The sequence below is a fragment of the Xiphophorus hellerii genome, chromosome 4, assembly GCF_003331165.1.
Source record: "Xiphophorus hellerii strain 12219 chromosome 4, Xiphophorus_hellerii-4.1, whole genome shotgun sequence".
Taxonomy (NCBI): Eukaryota; Metazoa; Chordata; class Actinopteri; order Cyprinodontiformes; family Poeciliidae; genus Xiphophorus; species Xiphophorus hellerii.
Genome location: NC_045675.1, coordinates 29,714,391 through 29,726,889, shown reverse-complemented (window position 1 = coordinate 29,726,889; position 12,499 = coordinate 29,714,391). Strand labels below are relative to the sequence as shown.

General features: G+C 39.1%; 1 protein-coding gene across 1 annotated transcript; it reads left to right on the top strand.

Moving 5' to 3' along the window:
* Positions 1–2,254: 2,254 nt before the first annotated feature.
* Positions 2,255–11,304, top strand: dnaja2a (DnaJ heat shock protein family (Hsp40) member A2a). The gene is made up of 9 exons (XM_032561077.1): positions 2,255–2,397; positions 3,657–3,716; positions 5,739–5,968; positions 6,492–6,572; positions 6,661–6,794; positions 6,891–7,087; positions 8,102–8,246; positions 8,746–8,873; positions 10,190–11,304. Exons 1-9 carry the CDS (start codon positions 2,320–2,322, stop codon positions 10,376–10,378), a joined length of 1,242 nt encoding a protein of 413 aa, XP_032416968.1. The 5' UTR covers positions 2,255–2,319; the 3' UTR covers positions 10,379–11,304.
* Positions 11,305–12,499: the final 1,195 nt, after the last annotated feature.

Below are 12,499 nucleotides of genomic sequence, written 5' to 3'. Positions count from 1 at the left end.
AGAAGTTTCCAAGTGTTTCATAATAACTGTCATTATATCCGTGAATGGTGGATATTAGTGAGCAGCAGCATTTTTAACATGTCAATATTAATTGAGAATAAACATAAGAACATTTCTAACAGGATAAGACGCGGCTTCTTTCTCCACTTCTAGTTGTACGAGCTGTGTTATCGGTTCAGCTGTCTGGTGATTCCATAATACAACATTCAGTGGTTTAAATGTATTCAAGATGCTATTCTTGTGTTGTTGTTTTTTTTACATTCTCAAAGGACCAAAGGCAAAAATACCAAATCCAGACTGTGATGGTACAAGAGCACCACCAGGAAGCAGACTACTGCTCACCTCTGGATAAAAGCTTACAAGAGCTTAAACTCCCACTAGGTGACAAGAAGTAGTTTTCTAAAACAGTATGTCCACTAAAAGATTGGACAGAACTTGATTTGAGAAACCCTATCTTTAGGGAACCCATGGCCTTGGGTTTGCTTCATTTTGTCAAAACTCACTTCCTTAAGTGAAATGGGTGACGTAAGCTGCCATGTTCTTTGTTGGTAAGTACATGTCTGGTATGCTTTGATGTTTTAATTCATCCATCCACAGGTAATGGATCTAGGAGGGAGACACATCACTTTTCCCAATACTAATCCAGAAAAGATGTTTAGTTCCTTGGCAAATTCTGGGTCCACTCTAGTGCCTGGTCGCAGGGGGATGTGTTTGGATTGGAACACCCTTCCAAGGGCAGCACCCATGGGAGTCATTCTGAACCACCTAAGCTGACTTTTTTTCAAGGCGAAGGAGCAGCAGCCGGTAGACAAATCTCCTCACCCTGCCACAAACTCCAATGACCCTACAGGGAAGATCAGATGTGCCATGTAGGATTGTGTTCTTTGGTGATGATCCATATCTCACAACCCTTAGTGAGGGCTGGATTGTAGTCGGACTGATAAATGAAGAGCAGCTCTGTCTGCACCATGATAGACCAGAGCAGCACCTGCAGTACGGCAAATGAAGCCCCAATCTGTCCGTCCACCTTTTCACTCAGTCCTACAATTACTAGTGAACAAGACATCAATTCTTAAACTACTCTGCCTAAGAGCAACCCATAGATCCTAATGATAGTTGACCAGTACACTTTCTTGGAGTCAGGTTTTGTTGGGGTGGCTCATCACTCACTGTCAACCACCAGGTCTTGGCTCCTGGGGATCAGTAGGTGTAGTGCGAGGGGACTGGTAGACCTGTTGGGGCATGCTGATTTTTGGCATGTTTTAAACATTGAGTTTTTCTGCTAGTAGCTCTTCCAGGCCATATTTGGTCAGTCTCTTTCTAATTTATACAGTCATTAATTTTAACAATGAGGAAGCAAGCCTGTGGAATCTGAGATGAAGTCCGGTTTCTGTAATTTTTGCATAGTTTCACTGAGCATTCAAACTTGTTAAAATGTCCATTTATTTAAAAAAACAGCACAAAAAAAACAAGGAAGAATTTCTTTTAAAAAACATATCTACCAATTTTAAATTGAAACTCCAGAGAAATTATTTGGTGACGTAAAAAAAAAGAAATTCCCTCAGGGTTACAGGGTAGCCACAGATTTTTACTGAGGGGAATATTAGCCAAGTTTATTCAGTTTTTATTTGGTGTATAGGACCATTCCTGAATTTGAATCTCAGATGTGTTGGTTCTACCTGCATACTAGTCTAACATGAATGATAGACGAATTTAAATCTGTAAATTTCCCTTAGTTGTGGATTTGCACAAGCATAGTTATTTTCCATTGACTATAACTGTAAGAGCCAATATATATTATTTAGAAGTAATTCTACTGGCTGATAAGGTTAAGGGTCCTGAAAATGTTCTTCAACATGCTCTTTGTTTATTAGTCAACATGAACAGGATTTTTCTCCACGCACCTTCTTCGGAGACTTTTAAAACTGAAAAGTCACATTTCTTGTCTGTGTGCATAAGCTTAGTGAATAAAGCTGATTCTGAAAACAAAAGCAAACAAAAAAATACCGCATTTAGATAAATAACTTCATGCCTTAGTTTTAGAGAAAAAAAAGTGTTGAATTTATTTAATGAGTTGCTTATACACTAAAAAGAAAAATTCATTTGTCTACTTTTTTTTCTTTTTTTGCGTGGTTTCCAGAAATTTGTGGCTCAAATATTCCGCTGTTAAGCTGCATACTGACCAGGAGGGGGCGACAGTGCGTACGAAGAGACTTTAACATTCCGGAAACTGAGGAAGACGACGAGCAAACCATTTTCCACCGGCTCCTTCTCTTTGTCCATCCTCCTCCTTGTAGAAGCAACATCCCCAGCAACACCATGGCCAATGTTGCCGACACAAGACTCTACGACATTCTTGGAGTGTCTCCGTCCGCAACTGAAAATGAGCTCAAGAAGGTAAGTTAGTAGAAAAAAAATTGTAACAACCTGAGAAGAAACAGTTAGAGCTGAGAGTTCTAGAAAAACGTCACGTTTCTCGAACCAGGAAATGATTTGCTAAGCTAATGCTGGCTGTGAGGTAGCCTAGCATGCTAAAGGTGCTAGCATTTTAAATGGCCTGAAAGTTCATGTGACGATGCCACTGTAAACTTTAATTATTACAGATTCTTTACATTGCGGAGAGACCAGTCCCAATGTAGCCACTTCCAGGCGGTTTATTTGTATTCGTTAGAAATTTTACACATTAAATCTAAAAATATGTAAAGTTTAGCGTTTCTTGTACTAATGTAACTGTTGACCTCAAGTTAGCTTTAGCTTAAATCTCGGTGGCGTTTTACTTAGCGTCGTTTGTCAAAGGACTGTAATGTACACATTATTTTATTCCATCTTATGTTATGCTAATTAACACTGCACTAACTTAGATTCAATTGATATTGGGTATATAATAGAAAAAAAACTCGGGGTTAAGTTCCGATTAGCTTCGCTGTTAGTTTTTGTTCTAGCTAAAGGAACAGCAGCTTATAGCCCAATAACTGCGTTTCTTAATGAACTGACCCACCGCTGAGTACGCTTTTTAGTGAATATTTAGAGACATTTGTTCTAATATCTCACAAAGTCCCGATTCGATGGCGTCATTTCTCATGTCATGCTGCTTTGCGTTTTCTGTAGGGAAGCTAACTAGCATGGCTATGACGAAGTCGTTTGTTTCCGGTTTTTGATATTTAGCTATTCTCCGTATAGTGCCAAGTTTTTCCGTTGCCTTCTTAATCATGACGTCCGAAGGTATTTTTGTATGTATTTAAAAAATAAATAAATAAATAAAAAGCTGCTGCCCGTACAGCACTGCTGTGTTTTGGGTGTTAGCGAGGGATCCTAATTAGCAAATTCTGGTTTTCGTTAGCAATAAAGTTGTCAGACATTTTGAGGGTTCCGTTTTATTCTAAAGGTCGATTTGTATGTATAGTTAAGTAAATAAAAGCCGAACAGTAGAATGTTGTGTCCTTAACTGCGCCAGAAATGGATCGTTGTGTTCTTAAAATCAAGAGACTGAGGTTATAGGGTCCGTTTGCCGGTTGGAACATTTTGGTTTCTTTACGCAGGCACGTGCGATTACGTAAACAGCGAGTAAGCGCCTTTCAGGTGTTCCTCTCATGGGACGTTCCAGGTTACACAGGAAAAAACAATTACACAGGCAAATTCTCCTTCTGTCTTTCCAGGCATACCGGAAACTGGCAAAAGAGTATCACCCTGACAAGAACCCAAACGCTGGTGACAAGGTAAACATTTGGTGATGGCCTCCTTCATGACTGTGGGGGACAAAATGTGCAGATAAAGACATACAGTGGTCCAAAGGTTGAATATTATTTGTCTCTCATTTCAGAAAGTGAAACTTGTTTGTTGCATAGATTCATTACTTATGGAAAGAAATAATATAAGCCTTTTTTTTCTTGCATGATTGATTATTGTGGCTTACAGACAACAGAAACCTCAAATAGAAATTATTAAGCTACATGAGCTCATTAAAAAATATATATATTTCAAACAAAAATGTCAGATTTTTGAAAAGTTTTAATTACTGTGCACTAAATACATAGTTAAGGCTCCTTTTGCATAAATTATTGCATCACTTTAGCGTGGCGGTTTGTCTGTTTCTGCTGAGGCGTAATAGAAGCCGAGGTTTCTCATTAGACTCTTTTGTCGTTTCTGGTTAAGAAGCGGCTTTACACATTTACATTTTACATTTATAGCTCATGCGGCCGAAGCAACTTTATGTCTCTAGCTGCTCTGACTCCAGCCTTAGTTCACTCCTTGTGAAACTCTCCAAACTCTTTCCAGGCTCAGAAAATCTCTACTTTAATTTTTGTCGATGTTATTGTAGGAAATGTTGAAATTTCCTGTCAAATTCACAATACTTCACATTAATTGACTATTTTTTGTTGGTCTATTAAATAAAATCCTGAAAAATGCTTAAGTTTTACCATATAAATACTTCAACTTCTCTTATAGGAAACACATAAATATTAGTGAAGCTCATTTAGTAGAAAACAAATTTACCTTGAGTTACATTTGCATTGTGTGTTTTTAACTATACATAAGCACCAACTATAAAGTCTTAAAAAAGGCAAATGTAAAAAAAAAAACATTAAAATAAGCAGTACTCATTTGTTTATTGTCCAATCGTTTCATCCTAATTAAAGTTTTTTGATTCTTTATCCGTGACTTGTTACTTTATTTGCTGAAGTTGTCAGCCTGTAAACTGGTGAAGACGGGCAGTGGTTATGGAGTTCAGGAGAATAAAGAGACTCCTGACCTCACTCTCCCTACATGTTCACATCCTGAACGTACCATGTTGCCATTTTGCTTCCAACAATTTCACCAAAGACACTCTTTAACTTGTCTTTGCTATGTGTTACTGGTGTATAAAACCCCCTATAATATTTATAAACAAAATATGCTTAGCCTGGTGGGGGAGTAAGTAAAGCCTGGTGGTCCGCCAACCTTAAAATACTCTGGGGGAAACTCTGCCCAACAGTCAGGAAAGATCTGTGAAACGTGGCTGCAGCAGATGTTCTGTTTGAACTCAAGTTGTGTTGATTTATTAATTAATTCTGAATAAAACGTCAAAAATAACTTCGGTCTTTGATTTAAGCTGCTATAATAAAATTTGTTTGGCTTGATGCATCTGATGGAGCTGATTCATGGCCACAGTGCTGCTGTTTGCTTTTCTTGCACAGAACACAGGAAGCTATATTAACTTCTGTTTGCCCTCATCATCCTTTAGATCAGCGGTCTCAAACTCCAGGCCTCGAGGGCCGCAGTCCTGCAGTTTTTAGATGTGCCACAGGTACAAAAAGCTGGAATGAAATGGCTTAATTTCCTCCTCCTTGTGTTGATCAGTTCTCCAGAGCCTTAATGACCTAATTATTCTGTTCAGGTGGTGCAGCAGAGGCACATCTAAACGTTGCAGGACTGCGGCCCTCGAGGACTGGAGTTTGAGACCCCTGCTTTAGATGATTTGACAGAAAAAAAATAATTATTCAAATTTGCTCAGAGATGATGGTTCTAGAGTAACTACAGTAATCTTAATGATGTTGTCCAAACATTAACCTCATTCTGGTAGCTTTCTGAATTCAAAAATGTTCTGCTTCCCACTGTTAGTCCTTTTCTCTGTTATAGAGAATGTAGAGGTGCTGATCCCATCCTGTTATGTTTTTAGTTACAGCCTCAGTCCCTTTCTTTGGATTACATCAAAACTCTTGTTTTGTGCTAAAGTCCTTTTTTTCTCTCTCTTTGTCAAGTTTAAAGAAATCAGCTTTGCCTACGATGTGCTCACTAACCCTGAGAAGAAGGAGCTGTACGACCGGTATGGAGAGCAGGGGTTGCGGGAAGGAGGCGGGGGCGGCCCCGGGATGGACGACATCTTCTCCCACATCTTCGGCGGCGGACTCTTCGGCTTCATGGGCGGACAGGCGGGGCGCTCCAGAAACGGCGGTCGCAGGAGAGGCGAGGACATGGTCCATCCGCTCAAGTAGGTTACACGTCCCTCAGTGGTCCTGTGATGTCTACAGCCAGGTTGCTAAGTAGCTGTGTTTTTGTTGACCATTTAATTTTGCAATTTGATGTTTGGAAAATAAATTAGCTTAATGGAAACACAGCAATTTAAAAAAGAAAAACTTTTTATTTCTATCCAAAGTTTTGCCACTAAGATAAGGTGGCTGTTTTTTCGGTCGAGTCAAAATTGGTTTATTTCGTAAAACTGCAATGGATACACTTTTTTTTTTTTCACGTCACATGGTCAACAACCAGATGTTGCCATTGGCGCAAACCAGGAAGAAGATGACGACAGGAAGTAGTTGGAGGATGATGCCGTGACATGTTTTTAATGACTTAAGTGAACAAACTTGTTCAGTTGTGACTTTAATTTACTTTATTATTTAATGGAAACACAGCGACTGAATGTACTATTTTTTTTCTTTTGACATTAGTGGAATATTGACTAAACTTTCCTCATTTGTAATGTAAGCTCAGCTAGGGTCTCATGTTTTCTTCAGGGTCTCACTGGATGACCTTTACAATGGGAAAACAACAAAACTACAACTCAGCAAGAATGTACTGTGTAGTTCCTGTAATGGGTAAGTTGGATTTTATTCCACCTCTGTTTGTTGTTTTCTTGTTGCCGCCTGCTGAGGTGTTGCCCTGTTTCTTCTTTCATCGATTCAGACAAGGAGGCAAGACGGGCGCTGTACAGAAATGCACGGCCTGCAGGGGGCGGGGCATGCGCATCATGATCAGACAGCTGGCTCCAGGCATGGTCCAACAGATGCAGTCTGTGTGTACCGATTGCAACGGAGAAGGTGAGGACCACGGCGGCCCCGGTGTGTGTTTCTTCGGTCCAGCGGCCGTCTCAGAGCCGCCGTTACAGTTCGTTCCGCGTGTTTGATCCGCTCCAGGTGAAGTCATCAACGAGAAAGACCGCTGTAAAAAATGTGAAGGCAAAAAAGTGGTGAAGGAGGTGAAAATCCTGGAGGTCCACGTAGACAAAGGCATGAGGCACGGGCAGAAGATCACCTTTGGAGGAGAAGCCGACCAGGCGCCGGGGGTGGAGCCTGGAGACATAGTTCTGGTTCTGCAGGAAAAGGACCACGAGGTAAAACCCAACTTCTTCAAGTAATATTATTATTCTGTAAGATTTTTGTTTAGGTTGTACTTCAAAGTATATGTCTAAAAACTTGATCACATGGCCGTTTCTCTGGAGGTGTGTTGGTTTAGAAACATGGCCGATGCTCTGCGCACAAATAGTTTTTTATGTGTCTGCATCTGTCATTCTGAAGCAGATACACATAAAGGTTCATAAATGCATATTCTATCATTCATATAGACGCACCAGTCAGAAATTAGTTTCCAACCTCTAGTTTTTGACTTTTCAAGTTGCTAGTGCTGATTTCCAATAACCAAAAGAAGACACTATTTTTAAGAAACTTCATTTTCTTGCCTTCCTATCATGATCAAACAAGACTCTTACTATGAACAGGGCGTTGTCACATGTGTGTCTGACCAGTTCTTTTAAAACAGATTTGCTTACATTTTAAAGCAAAGATGAGATAATTACAAAATTGATCTTTTACCATCTTCTACTAGAAATCAGTGTAGCTAGCACTGCAAAACAAGCACTGCATCGTTGTGGGTTTTTGTTTTTTTGGGGGGAGGAGAAGTTGTAAGTCTTTAGCTCGAATTGCCAAAAAGTTTCCAAAAAATCTTAATCCCAGAATGTTTAATGTTGAAAGCTGAAAAGCTAAGCTGCAAGTCTTGCTCTCTCTCACTTTCCTGCAGCCTTTATAGTGTAAAAGAAATGCTATTTCCTCCTCTGTTTTAAAAGGCTAAAAATCAGTAGATTCCAATGAGCAGCTAATGTTTTGGTCATTAGTTCCTTCAAAACAAAAGAGACGCCAAATAATATCCATAAACTTTATTTTCACGTGGAAATCTTCCAACAATTGTCCATATTTTGTCATTTATGAGAAGTTTGGATCTAACGCGCCGTGTTGTGCCAGTTCTCCCTGAACAAGTTGAACACGGTTCCTCCCACTGCTACAGGGAACCAGTCCTGATCAGAACTGGTCTCTGTGGGCTTCACAACATCTCCATCTTCTCTCCGTTTCAGACGTTTAGACGAGAAGGAAACGACCTCTCTATGACCCATAAGATCGGCCTGGTGGAGGCGCTGTGCGGCTTCCAGTTCATGCTGAAGCATTTAGACGGGAGGCAGATTGTTATCAAGTATCCTGCAGGAAAAGTCATTGAACCAGGTCAGATTTCTTCTTCTCTGGTTCTCTAGTTCTGTTTGAAATGTTTAATGCTGCGTTGAAGGAGTAAATGTTGCTTCAAGCGAAGCAGCTATAAGTGAAGACATGAGATGGGTCGTCTTGTAATAATACATCATCATTTTCAGTAATTCTGTCATTAGTGTATTAGAGCCGTTGGAGATTTAAAAAGAGAGTACATTTCTGCCAAAGACTTGGAACATTTCTGAGATTTAAAAGTCAACAATTTTCTAGAAAAAAACTGAGTTTCAAAAGTCAAAATTTCTTTTCTTTTTTAAATTTCTGAGATTTCAGATTTGTATCTATTTTTTTCTGTCTGAGATGAATCTAAACTTTCTGAGTTCTTTGGCAGAAGTTTCCTCTTCCTTTAGTTTTTCTCTCTGCTATTGCCCCAACACCTCATCGTATTACTGGCCCTATGGAGTAGCAGCATGTATTTCCTGGGCCGTGTGGCTAATATTAATATCAATCTCGTTGTTTCCAGGCTCGGTCAGAGTGGTGCGGGGAGAGGGCATGCCACAGTACAGAAACCCGTTTGAGAAAGGAGATTTGTTCATCAAGTTTGATGTCCAGTTTCCTGAAAACAACTGGATCAGCCCAGAGAAGCTGGTGGTAGGACAAGTTCCTCTATTAACACGTCAACTCTGCTGTCAGTTGCTTTTTTTGAATTTATTTTCAGAAAAGCCTCTTTTTTTTTTTTACAGCTCCTTTATTTCTCCGACAGGAATCAACAGCTGAGCCAAACTTACCCAAAAAATGGTTCTGATAGAAAATGTTAATTTCTGATTTAGTTTATTTAAGCCTTTCTGAGCCACAATGATAGTTGTTACTGTCAACACAATAAGCAAGCAAGGAGTTGGAAATAACAGTTGAGTAATAATTGCTGAATTATGACACTTAATAGTTTCTGTAAGTGTCCCTTTAATAAGTCTTGTTCTTTTTAGACATAAGGTGTCCTACTAAAGGACTACCACAAGGTGGCAGTAGAGCACCAAGCTGTCTCCCAGCTACTGAAGTAGTTGGTAAACAGTCCTGCTCTATTCTTCTATTCTCTCATTATTTAGTGAGAATTTAGCAGTGCTTTGGTGAGAGAGAAAATAAAGAATGCCTAACATCTCACTAAATTCATTTAGTTATGTTTACTGTAGGACATTACATTAAGCTAACGCAGAGTTTCAGTTGTCAGGATGTTCTTGTAACTCAAGATGTTTCTGAAAACATTTATGGAACATCAGCAACAATCAGTTCCTCATGAGGCTCTTTGGGAAATAAAAACCACTTCCTGTTAATCATAAGAATATTTCTTTTACAATCCAGAGAGACCAGAGCTGTAAATCTAGACATGCACCGATCTGATACCAATATCTGTTATCGATCTCGATATTGAAAACAAAATTCTAGATCGAGCATCAGTGACGATACATCTCGATCCCTAAATCAGATCTATTCAGTCTAATTCTATGCTTTGTGCTCTGAGCGATGTCATGCTTTATTTATTTTACATTATCTTTTTTAGAATTTCTAATTGCACTTTCTGAACCATTTAAAAGATTTGCTGTAGTTTATTTTTACATTTTTGACCAAAATAGTCAACCTATTGTTTTTAGTTTCTTTATTATTTATTTAACATTAACTGTTCTACTCCTAACTGCACTGACTGAACTAATTAAAGCTGTTTTTACTTGTTTGACCAATCTCGTGAAGCTATTGGTGCATTTAAATGAGCCATGCTGGTGCAGAGTTGGCAAATAAATTTATTTCTGTGTAAAAAATAAATAAATAAAATTAACAGTTTTTCTGTACCGTATTGGCCAATACTACACCTCAGATATCAGTATTGGTATCAGAAGTGGCTCGGTTGTCGCTGTGTAAATCACACCAGATTACATTACTAAGGTCAACTCTCCCGCCCATTTTTCCCCTCACAGGAGCTGGAGGACATGCTGCCGTCGCGGTCGGAGCCCCCCATCATCGCCGGGGAAACGGAGGAGGTGGACCTGCAGGACTACGACGCCAGCCAGGGCTCGTCGTCCGGCGGCCGCAGGGAGGCGTACAACGACAGCTCCGACGACGAGAGCGGCCACCACGGGCAGGGCGTGCAATGTGCCCACCAGTAATCTCCATCCGGCTTCTCAGACATACACACATACATATATATATATATATATAAAGTCTTTCTATATGTATATATACATAAAATCCCAAACATCCTCGTTCTGCAAGTTGCAGAGTGAACAAGGAGCCAAGAAACGTCCAGGTAGTTTCCACAGACACAGATCCAGAACATGGCTGCACCTTGTAACTGTTCCCTAACGTCACTCACCCCAGAGCTCAAATCATCCGATCTTTGTCTGAGGAACTCTGAATAGTACACCGCACCTAGATATGAACGAAGATTTGTGGAAATAAGTTTGACGCCCCGCCCACTTCCCCTTCCTGTCCTCTTCCTCCTCTGTTCCAGTCAGATCCTCTCATCTGATGGGAGGATCCAAGGAGAAGAAGAAACAAAACGCTTCTCGGTTGCAGAGTGTGTGACTTGCATATATATATATATATATACATTTTTTTTCTTTTGTTTCATAGTATTTACATTAATTTAAGAACTAACCAATGTGCACACAGACAAAAAGCAGCTGAGCAGTGTGACATAAAGAGAATTTCTCGTTGATTCACGGACTCGTCCACTCGGCGACATTAGTAGGAATTTGTTTCTGATTTTTACCTTTTTATTTTCGTTTGTAGGATTTTTTTGTTTCCTTTCTTTTTACACTTTAATTCACTGAGAAATTTGGTTGTGTATATCATTACGGTGGTTGTTGTTAAGCTTCATCAGCCGCTACAGTTTGAGCTGTGATTTTTAAGAAAAATGAAAAATAAAAATCATCAGTGAAACGGGGAAGAATAGAACAAGCTATCGTCTGTTTCTGTGCTGAGACCATCTGCATGTAAAAAGCTTTGGTTCTTGCACTTACCAAACAAAATAAAGCAGCAGTCTTCTTAAGAAATGTCTATGAAGTTGTTGAATAAACTGTTGAAATACCAACTTTGGTGCCATTCGTTATTGTTTTTGGAAAAATAAGAATTTATGTTCTTTGCAGCTCGTCAAACAATTTTTTTAAATCATTCTTTACTGTTTAAACTCAATTCTTGTCGACTGTAATTCTGCGTTATTGTCCTGAAACATTAAAGCAGATCTGAGCCTCTGGAACATCCTCACGAACATCACTTAATTTATTCATTTAAATTAATCCTCATAGATTCCTTACACAATTCTAAATGAATGTTGCTCACTGCGTGATGGATCTATGAGTGTGAAATTAACGGGAACACAGCAAATGTGTAAAAACGCGTTTTTCGATCAACGTTTTGCGTTTTTTTTTCCACAACAAACTCTTTTTTTTTTTCACATCACACGAGTCACATGATCAGATGCAAACCACGTAGAAGAAGACAGGAAGTAGTTGAAGGTCATTGCGGTTTAGTGGAATTTTAACAAGGTGTTGCTCACATTTCTAGTGGGAACTCGGCTGGTGACACATTTCCATTGGACTCTTCATTTTGATCATTTTGAACAAGATCAACACAAGCAAATCGTTATGACCAATAAAAAAAATGAATACAGACAAGTCAGCCAGCTGGGAACAGCGTCTGTCGTTTTGTTTTTCACATTAACCGAGGTGAGCTGAGTTTGTTGGTTGTTTAAAAAAAAAACAAAAAAAAACTAGATAAGCTCCATGACGTTCATCAGCAGAAGGAAGCATGAAGTGATCCAAAGTGTCCAGATGGACGCTGTTCTGACTTTGGACTTAAAACATTGGAGCGCCACCAGCTGATGACATAATTCCTCACAGTCTGTCTCCATACAGCCTCAATAACAGCCGGGTTCAAACGTTTCGCCATCATGGTCAAAACCGTTAAGTTGAAATCACACAACAATTGCATACACTGTATATATATATATATATATATATATATATATATATATATATATACATTTTATATATTTTTTACTGACATTTACAAAACAAACCTTTGTACCTTTTTTATTTCATCTGCTCAATAATAAACTTGACGAAAAATGAAAATTTTATTTAAATTAAAATAGTCAGATTTTTCTATACAACACAAGTCTAAATCTTGTGTTTGTTGAGAGCTGAGGGTGAGAGTCCAAAAAATCATTAAAAGGTCAGGCAACAGTGCATTAGTATAAGACAGACAGTTGCTACATGTTAGAAGTT